General features: G+C 41.8%; 1 protein-coding gene across 1 annotated transcript in view; it reads left to right on the top strand.

Annotated features, from left to right (window-relative positions):
• Positions 1-127: 127 nt before the first annotated feature.
• LOC124644327 (E3 ubiquitin-protein ligase COP1-like) overlaps positions 128-12,580 on the top strand; it is a 29,599-nt gene continuing 17,146 nt past the window's right edge. Inside the window, exons 1-3 of the mRNA XM_047183628.1 lie at positions 128-576; positions 2,107-2,858; positions 3,162-3,280. Coding sequence (XP_047039584.1) covers positions 2,117-2,858; positions 3,162-3,280 — 861 coding nt within the window. The 5' untranslated portion in view covers positions 128-576; positions 2,107-2,116. The remainder of the gene's footprint in view (positions 577-2,106; positions 2,859-3,161; positions 3,281-12,580) is intronic.

Genomic DNA, 12,580 nt, shown 5'->3' with positions numbered 1-12,580 from the left:
GTGTCGGTCCAACAGGTTCCAGAGTGTTTATGCAAAATGTTACTAGATGGCGCTACCAGTAAGAAGCATTTTTTTACTATTTATTTAATAACATGTGGCTTTAGGCAGCAAGAATTGTATTTCAAATCAATCAAAATGATTGTTCTTTGTAAAAATACCACGAATTAAAATTTATCTGAAGAAAAGGGCGTGACCTTTAACGTGGCCTCAATTAAAAGTCCTTGACCCCGGGTCGTCCAGGGACTGACCCAATTTAAATATTTTTGCTGGCAATTTTAAAGTGCCAAACGTCAAAGTGGACTGATACGCGAGTGTTGTTAAAAATCGTAGTAAAATGCATAAAATCGTAATTACAAACGATGGGGTTTGGTGTTGAGGCATGTTTTGTGTGTGAAACATTAAGTGTAAACAGTTGTGCAAGTGAACAAGTAGAGCGGTGGAGGACTTTCCCGCTGGTGAGCCGGGGCGGTGTCGGTGCCGAGGCTGAGGCCCGAGCAGCGCGCACAGGCGGCGGGCGGCCACGGTGCCCTAGCATGTGTCTCCGGTCATCGTGCTGGCCGCTCTCAACAATAATATGTAGGTGTTACCGCCTCTGTAGTATGTAGGTCACCGGTGTTTAATTGTGCGTGTTATGGTCAGTGCGTATCGATTGTTGGCTATAAATACGCGAGTCCTGGCGTCCTGCTCACTGTGGCGCACTAATCGCTCGCTGTCCGGCGTAGCACCCGTGTTACTGAATGCTCACACCAAGGGTACTGGTGGGCAATCAGTTAGAAAACATACTCTATGTAGAGTGTTAGGCAGTGTGCAGAGTTCTAAGTCTGCTGCACAGAATTGCTCAAGTTCTAATGTTTCATAGTCATTGAACTTTACTGTATTACTGCTAACAACATAAGACTGTCTAATTTCGCTGTATCTACACAAATATTCCGTTTCTTCAGTCTTCCTTCTGGAATTTTCTATGGTATCTCAATATCACATATTGCTACAACTTTCTAGAAAAGACAGCCGGCTGTGCACCCGATGCACTCTGTTTGATAATTCCAGTTGATTAACATAGTATATAAGACTGTTTTGGAGTCAAAACCACAAAAACTGACAATCTGTAGGTAAATGCGATCACTGTGGGATTATAGTTCATACTTGTGCTAATATGTGGTTGATTCTAGTTGCCCATTCCAAAAGTAGCTTCCTATGGAGAAGAACGAGCAAGAAACTCCATGGTTACTCTTTTTAAAACATAGTGGGTATTACATTTGGTATGTATAAATGTGTCAAGATTAATTCAAATGTATTTCAAATGAGTAAGTGTCAAGGAACATCAAATAACACATTTAATGACATATGAGTAGTCTTCCACTAATAATAAAACCCTAAAAACTATAAAAATAATCCCTCAATTATTCCCCTCCAGGGGCAGGCGCTGTTGTGCACTAGAAAAAAGTGCCATATAACCATTTCCTGATTCTAAAGTAATTAACAAATATGGTTTCAAAAACATCCGTAGTCCATTAATTCAGGCATATTACTCAAGAAGTCATCAGTTAGGATAGTGAGGAACCTGGCACACTTGTAGTTGTCCATTCAGCTGCAAACAAGCCACCTGTTGATTGTAAATTGTTGTTCATGTAGAACGTGAATCTTCAACAATACCCACAGTTTGCCCGTGGTTTCGCTTGCATCCCGATAACTAACTTCTTGCCATACCTTGTAGCCTATGTTGCTCGGGAATAGTGTAGCTCTACAACAGTGAAAACATTTATCAAATCAGTTCAGTAGTATTGGAGGGGAAACTTTTATTTTTGTTTAATGAGGAAACTGCACTAGGCTAAAACTGCACTAGGCTAAAACTTTTATTATATTACAGACACTTTGCTAAAACATACTAAATGTGTTGTTTTTATTAACCTTATAATATACCTATCAAGAAAGTGTGAAATATTTTCACTATCAACTAAATTGGAAATGAAATAATATATTTTGGTAGTAAACAGGAAATGATTTAGCACAAGGTAGAAATGACTTGTCACGTTTATATTTAGCGTGTAATGCATTCCACTGGCGTGGTAGTGTAGAGTGTATGTATGACGCGCGTGTCCTGCGCAGAGAGGCGAGCATGTCGGGCTCGGCGGCGGGCGGCAGCGCGGCGGCGGGCGGGCTGGGCGGCGCGCTGGGCGGCCTGGGCGGCTCGCTGGAGGACAAGGACTGCGACCTGCTGTGCCCCGTGTGCTTCGAGCTCATCGACGAGGCCTACGTCACGCGCTGCGGACACTCCTTCTGCTATGCCTGCATCAGCAAGGCGGTGGAGCTGCACCGGCGCTGCCCCAAGTGCGGCGCGGCGCTGGCGTCCCGCGAGCACATCTTCCCCAACTTCCTGCTGAACGAGCTGGTGGCGCGGCGGCGCGTGCGGGCCCGCGCCTCGCCCGCGCCGGCGCCCCGCGCCTGCGTGCGGGCGCTGGTGGCGGCCGAGGCGCGGCGCCTGCCGCTGGCCGACGTGGACGCCATGCTGGAGCTGCTGACGCGGCGCAAGCGACTGCTGGAGGCGGAGTGCGCGGCCTCGCACCACCGCCTGCTGTACGAGTTCCTGGCGGCGCTGCACCGCAACCGCGCGCATCAGCTCGAGAGCATCGCGCGCGAGGCCGCGCTCGTGCGCCGCGACATGGAGCACGTGGCCGCCGTGCTGGCCGACCTGCGCCGCGGCGCCGCCGGCCTGGCGCGGCTGCCTCCCGCGGACACCGCCGGCGACCAGGTGGAGGCAGGCGACGCGCCCGACGCCGTGCAGGCGCTGCGCCGCGAGCTCGCAGACCTGGCCGGCAGCGTGGGCGACACCGCGGCCACCACCGACGGAGGATCATTAGGTAAGACAACCTTTCAAATGTTACATGTACATAAGGAAGAGTATCTTTGACTCTTCCGGTACTATACTCATCCGGTCACCTTCACTATTTAGCAGTTATCATACACAGGGTATTATGTAGGTATATACTGGTATTCAGCTGCATCCGGTTGGACTGGAAGTTGACCCCAACATAATTGGGAAAAAGGCTCGGAAGATGATGACTTTACAATCTTTAAATCTCTGTCGTCTTTACAATTAGATCAGCTTCACTGTCTAGTAGTCATCAAACATCCCCCACATGTGTGCCTGCAATGCGTTTCAGTGGACGTGGGCGGCGGGTCGGGCGAGGAGGAGAGCTTCGCGGGCGGCGCGGCGGCGGGCGGCGACGCGCTGGCCGCGCGCTGGCGCCGGCTGCACGCGCACTTCGACGACTTCGTGCAGGTGACACTACTACATACCTGTACATACTCACCGGATCAAACTGGTTTCACTCCTGTTCATTTGTGTTACCCTATTTGATCACCCTAATGTATAAAAAAATATGATTATACATAATAATAATAATAAATAAGCCCCGCAGGGCATCTCAGGCGGATGACGGGGAGTAGCGACCCCGCGGGGCTATATATCCGAGTGCTCCAGGGAGAGTATACTGTCCCCCATCTCCGGCCTGCCGGAGTGAAGCATGACGGGGGATAGGTCTCCCGCCTCTTGGCTTGCCTTCATCGGCCGGTCAGAGTGGAGTCGCTAGAGCAGGGTTAACAGCCCACTCGGAGGGTAGGTGCCTCGTGGTAAGTGGCGAGTGGGCCGGTGATGCTGGACCCACAGGGAGCGCGTGATCTGCGTTTAAAGTCCGCCGAGGTATCCTCACCCTTCAGCCGCTCATGTACCTGTTGCCCCCTTGTTGCGATTTAGCGACTGATTCCCGGGGGCCCAGTAAGTGAGTTGGCGAGTCTCCACCTGCCATTTTTACGTGTATTTATTACATTGTTATCGGCAGGTGCCATAGTTCCCGTAGTTTCCCCATTCCTAGTCCACTAGCATCCCATCACAATAGCCCAAGTAGTTTTCATCCATAGTTAGCAATAGTTTAGCACAGAACCGGGGATTGTCCTTGGGTACATTTCTATAGTGTATACAGGGATAATCGTCGGTTTTGTGTCACCATTTCATTAAAGTTGTCTCAAAAGGGCTTCAGCGTGTTGGCTTCGGCCCCACGTTCGCCTCCCAAAAATCCGGGACTCTATAGTCCCGAGGTCTGGTAGAGACATACAATAATAATAAATAATAAATCTTTATTAGGCATTCCAGAGTATACAGTAATAATTTACAATGACAACCGCACTAGGCAAAGCCTGTACCGCGGCTATCAACAATACAGTTTCCTTAAGGACTAGTGAGATCAAAATACAAGTACAAGACTAAAAGTAATTATAACAAACAGACAATGTGTGTGTTTGTGTGCGAGGTGTGTAAGTTTGAGGGTGTGTGTGTGTGTGTATAATGTGCAAAAAATTTACATCCTCTTACCGTGTGGGTTTTAGTAGCTGTTCTACTTCGTTATATGTTAAATCATTTAAATATTTTGTAACCTTTGATTGAATTACGCGCGCCGTGTCGTCTTTAAATTTACAGATTTTACAGATTTTGTTGTATAAATAGGGAAACAAAAAATTTGAGAATCTTTGTGCAAAGGAAGTATTAACTGTGGGTACCGGGATTCTAAATATTCTATTTGTCAGCAGTTTGTTGTAAGATTCAGATTTTAATATTTGTTTATGTGTAAGACAGATAGCAGCTTTTATGTAAAGGCGGCGAATACTTAATAAGTTCGTTTCATTGTAAATAAGTGCTGTGGAATACCTTAAAGGCTTTTTTAACATAACCTTTAGCACGGACCGCTGAGCTCTTTCCAATGAGATTAAGTGTGACGCAGCAACACCCCCCCAGGTATTAATACAATACGTTACAATCGATTGGCAAAGAGCAATATAAATATATTTTGCAAGATCTGGGTTTGCTACGTCTCTTATTTGTTTCATAACATATATCAACTTTCTGACCCTAGCTGATAGAGCTGCTGTGTGATCACTAAATGTAAGTTTTTCGTCGATATTGACGCCTAAATATTTGATGGTATGAGTTCGTTGAATGAAGTTACAATTACAGGAGTTAACATTAGGTGGATTATTACAAGTACGCTCATGAATCTTGATATCAGTTGTGACCAAGGGAGATGAAACCGCGGTTTTATGAAAACATACGTATTTCGTTTTCGCAGTGTTTAACGTCAGTAGATTATCAGAGAGCCACTCAAAGACTTTTGTCATTCCGTATTCCGCGCTTCTAAAACATTCACTCCAATTAGCTTCATGGAATATTATAGCGGTATCATCGGCATAGCAAATAATTTCAGCATTTCGCAATGTTAACGAGGCAAGATTGTTCAAATAAATTAAAAATAAAGTAGGACCAAGAACACTGCCCTGCGGAACACCAAAGGACAGTCCTCTGGAGGAACTAACCCATGAATCTACTTTTAAACATTGCTGTCTTCCAGTGAGATAGCTTTGGAACCAATCAAGAGCAATACCTCTGACACCGATGCTTTCCAGTCGTCGCAGTAGGATTGGAATTGACACGGTGTCAAAGGCTTTTGCAAGGTCTAGGAAAACACCAATGCATGCCCTGCCATTGTCTAGATTATGCACAATATTATGGGTGAGTAACTTTACTGCATCCTCGGTTGAGCGTTTTGACCTGAATCCAAATTGATTTGGTGATAAAATATTATTGGATTCAAGATACTTCACTAAACGTTTATTGACCACTCTTTCTAATATCTTTGAAAATACTGGCAATAAAGAAATTGGTCTAAAGTTATTGGGACTATTAGTTTCACCACCTTTATGAATCGGTACAACTGCTGCTGATTTCCAGGCATCTGGGACTGTACCAGTAGTTAAACTATTATTTATAATAGCAGCAAGGGGACTAGTAACGTGATCCTTAATAGCTTTTATGTACTGAACTGATAAGCCATCGAGACCCGGTGCAGTATTAGATTTTAGACTGAGAATGATGCTGTTGATCTCGTCACTGTCAGTTGGTTCAAAAAAGAAAGAGGAAGAAGGAGAATTACAAGTATCTATTTTATGAGCAAGTTCAATTTGTGTGGTATCTAATTCCAATAATATTTTATTAGCAAATGATTCACCTACCGAAGCAAAAAAGTCATTACATATATTAACTGATTCATTGGGACAGCTCTTAATGGTTGTTAGTTCAAGGTTATGGGACTTTGTGGAGGCTTTCCGGTGTGTGATGTCGTTGATAGTATTCCAAAGTTCACGAGGATTGTCTTTGTGTTTTTCAAGTAGGTTAGATTGATACTGAATCCTAACTTTCCGTATTAAAGTAGTGTAAAAATTCCGATATCTAGTATAAATTATAGATTTAATATCATTTAAGGGATATTTTTTAGTTTCCAGGTGAAGTTTGTCTTTTACTAGAGAACATTTTAGTAAACCTTGTGTCATCCAGGGCTTTAATATGATCCTTGATCTAGACAGACGCATACTTTGGGAGTTTTTGTCTAATACACCCTTTACAACACCAATAAAAATGTCCACTTGTTCATTAACATTGGAAACATTATTTAAAGATGACCAATCAATATTATTCAGTTCATCTGAAATAGAGTTGTAATCAATACGTAATCTATACCTAGGTCGGGGGACCGGTTTTACGATTGATCCAGACATGCCAGTAATAATTAAATTATGATCAGTTATGGTTGAAGAACAAATTATAGTTTCCACATCTACTTCACCAGCATAGAAGACGTGATCAATACAAGAACCCCCTCTCGTTGGGAGGTTTACAGCTGGTTTTAGACCTAGTTCAGCAAGCGTACAGAGATAAGTTGAGACATCATTAGAGGTCGCGTTATTGATGTTAATATTTATATCGCCTGTAAAAATGGTGCAAGGTTTTATTTTAAGTGTGGTTATTATTCTTTGTAAAGAGTTAATAAAATTGTCAGTACTCTTAAAAGACGGAGATCTGTAAACACCCATGATGTTAATGACCTTTGGAATGCTCAGAAAAATACAGTCAGCATCGTCAATTAAAGGTTCATGGACCAGAGGGGACCAAATATTCAAAACATAGACCACTACCCCACCAGCTTTGTTCCCGTGATTAGTTGTATGGAAAGAATTATAGCCCTGGATATGTGGAACTGTTGGAGAATTTTCTAGCCAGCACTCTGTCAGAATTATAGCGTCAAAGTCTACATTAAGTCTGTTTAAAACTAGTAAGAAGGAGTTAAAATTGCGATTTAAACTTCGAATATTTAGTGTTAAAGTTTTAAATGTATGATTTTGTATGATGTCATGGCACTCCTCTGCTAAGTTTATAGAATGACATTTTATAGGTAGCGAATTATCTATACATAGCATGAGTTACACACACATAATATAGTATTTCTAACATAATATAATTCACATATTCAGTTGTCGAGTTCCCTCGCCCTTCTCTGGTCTCCATCATCGGATCAGCTCCAAACCTTCACTGTTGTAAAGTTCTATTCAATACAAATAATACAAGCCCAAACACGAGGTAGTTTACATATTCAGTTGTCGAGTTCCCTCGACCTTCTTTCGTTTCCATCATCAGGTCAGCTCCAAATCTTCACTGTTGCATATTGTTATAAGACATACACCTTATAGTCAAGTTTTTATTCTGCGCATGCCTACAACTTTCAAAAGTTGCCCTGAATTTCTCAGGGTTTCCATCATCAGATCCTGACCTGATGATTATGGGACCACCTGTGAGGTATACTCTATCAAACAAAAAACAATTTAATAAAATAGTCCATTAGTAGTTCTATGAACGACGTTTTCATAACAGCGCCTGAACAATTTTTAAAGCATTTTTTTCGTATGAAGGTGTAAAAAAAATGAATTAGAGAGTATGCCATTGTACAGTCTTCAACTGTACATGTACGTCATGCGTTTGCTGATGCAGCAGATGCGTCACGTTCTTTTATTTCATAACAATAATTATAACTGTTTATTATAAATAACTTAGTGCAATTTTAGCAACGATAGAGTAAGGAGTCGCCAACTATAAACTTTGTGTATTTTTATATTTACGTAATAAACTAACTTCAGTGATTTCTTCTCTTTGCACTCAACCAACTTAACAACAACCATCAACCATTCTACAATCAGCAAATTGTACCTAACCGTACATTTTTTGGTCCTTCGAGCCGGATGTCTCTTAATACGGTAGCGAATCGGTGCAGCTGGCCTCTCAGAAGCGAGAATCCCCAGTTGTATTGAGAAGGCGCATATACTGTAGAGAGAGCACTAGAGCACAGAGACTGTGGACACACTACGCAGTCAACTTGTAACTGCTTTGGACAACTGAAAACAACTCAGTGTTCTTCGTAGTTCAACAACTACCGGACGCAGTAAACTACGTGCTGAGACCGGTCAACTTCAACAACAACTTTAACTATTGGAAGTGTGAAGATGGACAAACTAGAGCTCCAGTCAACATGCTTCGACAATATCAAAACCTTGTGTGTTAACTATCGCAAGGATGCCTCAACTAGGAAAACGGTAGATTACCTCAACAAAAGACTATCTTCGCTAGACAATCAATGGACGGATTTCGATAGCAGACATGCTATGTTGGTGCTAGAACTAGAAGATAAGAACATCAACTACTTCAACGACGATGTTTACAACAGAACGAAAGAGATGTATTTGGCAACTAAGACGGACATAACTAACAGGTTAGTGGAATTGCAGGAACAAAAACAGAGGGTTCAGTTTGACTTAACAGGCACCTCTGATGACCTATCTGTGGAGGAGGCAGATAACAAATTACAACTTTTACTGAACAAACAAGAATGTAATTTCAACGCCATACACCGTACCATAACCAAAACTAACAAGGTGTCTATTTCAGAACAATGGGAATTAAATGACCATTTAAGTACTTTGAAATCAAAGTGGGAACCAATCGATAAACTTCACTGGGAGATAGACTTTCTATTGAAAGGATCGAATGAACAGTACTACAAGATGTTTGCGGACGTTGAACAGAAGTACGATGAACTCAAGAACAAACTAAATTCGAAAATTTGGTCGACGGCTCACTATCAGAAGTCAGCACCAAAGATCGAGCTACCAGAATTCTCAGGTAACTATGTTCAATGGATTTCTTTCAAGGATTTGTTCTTAGAAACCATACATAAGAATCCAGTGATCAACAACGCGCAGAAAATGCAACATCTCAAAACCAAACTTCGGGGTGAAGCGGAACGCTTGGTGCAGCATCTTACCATCAGCGCCGAGAACTACAAGTCCTGCTGGGAAATATTGACTCAGCGTTACGACAATCGCCGCTTGCAATTTACTGCTTACATGAACACTATGTTGAATCTTCCTGTCATACAACAACCAGATGCATTCAACATGAAAAAGATGCACGATGTCATCACAGAGTGTTTGAACGGCATCTCTAACATTGGCATTGATACATCTTCCTGGGATCCGATCATTGTGCACATCATGACTCAGAAACTGGACTCGAGAACCATGAGTGACTACATGAAGGAGCTGCAAGACCATAGGGAACTTCAGAATTTGCAGGATTTTCTGTATTTCATCGAAACCCAATTTATGGCTTATGAAACAATGAAGTCCGCAAAAAAGGGAAACTCAACAGGTCCGGAAAAACCCTCAACATTTGTTAACAAGCAAACCCCGATGAAGAATACTAATTATCGATTTGCTAGATCAAGCAACTTTCATGCGTCATTCGGAAAGTGCCCACATTGCAAAGGAAGTCACGTGCTGAGGAATTGCGATAAATTTCTTGAGTTGGAAGTGCCTAAACGGAATGACACCGTTTCAAAATTGCAACTCTGCAAGAACTGTTTATACAGTCACGGCGATCAAGAATGCAAATCAACGAAAACTTGTAGGGAATGCAATTTGAAACACCACACGTTATTGCACAATTTTGAAAGAAAACCAACAACTTTACCTAAGATTAGCAAAGGACAATATCCGTCAACATCAACTCAATCACAAACATCCAACCACTTATCCAACAGCGATACGGAAGTTTTATTAACCACAGTCCAACTGCACATACGGGCAAGTGACGGCACTTACGTCACACTGAGAGCCCTACTTGATCAAGGGTCTCAAGTTAACCTGATCACAGAGAACGCCGCACAAATATTGCGCCTTCCACGCAAAAGGATCAACGTAAGCGTCACAGGCGTTGGAACTGTTTCCGGAGATTGCAGAGGAGAACTTCATCTGAACTGTAAATCCATTCACTCCAATTACACTTTCGAAACTCAAGCCCTTATTATGAAGAAATTGACAAACAACTTACCAACTACAACTTTCAAGAAAACTGTATGGCCGCATCTAGAAAACTTAAAACTAGCAGATCCGGAATACAACGTCTCACGTCAAATCGATCTCATATTAGGGGCTGAAGTCTACTCAAATATCATCTTAGATGGTGTACTGAAAGGAAGCGAACAAGCTCCTGTTGCGCAACAAACGCACATAGGTTGGATTCTATGTGGTAAGATGAAGACTTTGAGTTGTCACGCTGCTGTTATCAACTTAAAAGAGATTACAAAATTTTGGGAAACTGAAGACATTCCCACCAGTCAGGATACATCCACGGACGACCACTGTGAACAGTTTTACAGAGACACTGTTGAACGTGCCGAAGATGGAAAATATATTGTGAAAATGCCGCTCACTCCCGATTATGAAAGTAAATTGGGTTGTTCAAAATCGATAGCCATATCACAATATTTACAGCTAGAAAAGCGCTTAAACAAAAACAGTAAACTGCAAGCTATGTATAAACAATTTATCAATGAATGTACGGACGAACGTACATTTATTTTATATACATAATTTAATCTTGATGACATCGCATAGCATTGTTCATGCGCGACCTACATTTTATATTACTTTATTTTATGTTAATTTTGTATGATCAGTGAATTAAAGACACTCGCTAATAAAGGTCGTTTCCTCTTGACAACAACCACCTCTGATTAGCTGACATCATCTCATCGCGAGATTGACATCTTATGTATCGCGGTCACACAACCCGTACATTTTGGTCCTTCGAGCCGGATCAAAATGTACGGGTTGTGTGACCACGATACATAAGATGTCAATCTCGCGATGAGATGATGTCAGCTAATCAGAGGTGGTTGTTGTCAAGAGGAAACGACCTTTATTAGCGAGTGTCTTTAATTCACTGATCATACAAAATTAACATAAAATAAAGTAATATAAAATGTAGGTCGCGCATGAACAATGCTATGCGATGTCATCAAGATTAAATTATGTATATAAAATAAATGTACGTTCGTCCGTACATACTGCCAACACAAAAGAGAACCAACTTAATTTCAAAGTACAACTATGTCTAACACTACATAAGAATTAAGTATAAAAGCAACAACACATGTATTTATGTAAGTAAAGTGCATTGATGAATATTGGTGCTATTGTTACTATTATTAGTTATCATTAACTACACTGAAGCTAACTGTTCTGTTCATAGTTGGCGATGTAGCCTTATTCACACTTGTCACACTATATGCTTTGCGCATCACTGGTGAGAACGTCTCACTATTGTTTGAGTTGTTCTTTTGCCCCGGAGATGAGATCGGCTGATCTCTGGTCACCCTGATATTCACATCACTCTCCTGTCTTGTCATCGATGCTGCTACTCCGACCCCAGGCTCAGGAACTGATATGGTGTCACCTGAAGGTTTCCGTGTCTGTGTATTGATTCGCCATTGGTTCACTTTGTACCCCATGACAATAAGAACGATCAGAAGTACAGTACCCAAGATGCCGTAAATTATATAGTAATGCGGAGTATCATCTAGTGGGCTTTCTTCCAATTTTTGTTTCTTCAAATTGGAAATCTGTCGCTTTATTTCATGGAATTCTGCCGTGTGGTTGGTAATCTGAATGATGTCTTGTGGAGTTACAGATGTATTCAAAATGTTGTTTAATTGAGATATGTTCGGAAGTCTTTCCACAGTGGGTTGAATGAACATCTGATTCATATAGTTATGATGACTATGTATTGTAAACATATCACCTTTCAAAACACAACCTTGCCCGATGGTAATGACCCCACTACCAATTAATTGTTTAGTCACTAGGCCGTCTGGGCATAAAATGCGGACTGAGCATTCCTCGCAACACGAGAATAGCCACGAGTCTCGGGTGTGTAATTTGATCCAGTTGTATGTGCATTCCTTGATTTCAGTATGACAGTACTTATTGTCACTATTTTGTGTATATTTGATTTTACAAATGGATTCTCCCATTTTTAATGTGTAAATGGGATGATTTAATGAACAGATAAATTCATTTTCAGCACGCATGGCGCACGATTGTACGTCTTGTTCTGTCATGGGTATAACTGTATCCTTATTAACATTGACTGCGATGTATTTTGATTCAGTTTGAGTATACACAGTACTGGTTCCTTTTTGCAGTGGAATAGTGATGATTCTGTCAAGTTCAAATTTATCATGGTTCAAGAGAGGAATTCTGATTTCCATTAGCAAAAGTTTGCTTGTCACCCTCGCTTTGATTTGCATTAGTCCATATAACTCTTTGCTGTTAGTCCCTGGTATTTTGAGTTCGCCGTGTATTT

This window comes from Helicoverpa zea, chromosome 29 (assembly GCF_022581195.2).
Source record: "Helicoverpa zea isolate HzStark_Cry1AcR chromosome 29, ilHelZeax1.1, whole genome shotgun sequence".
NCBI lineage: Eukaryota > Metazoa > Arthropoda > Insecta > Lepidoptera > Noctuidae > Helicoverpa > Helicoverpa zea.
Note: the sequence above shows the minus strand (reverse complement) of the source record. Positions and strands in the feature narration are given on the sequence as shown.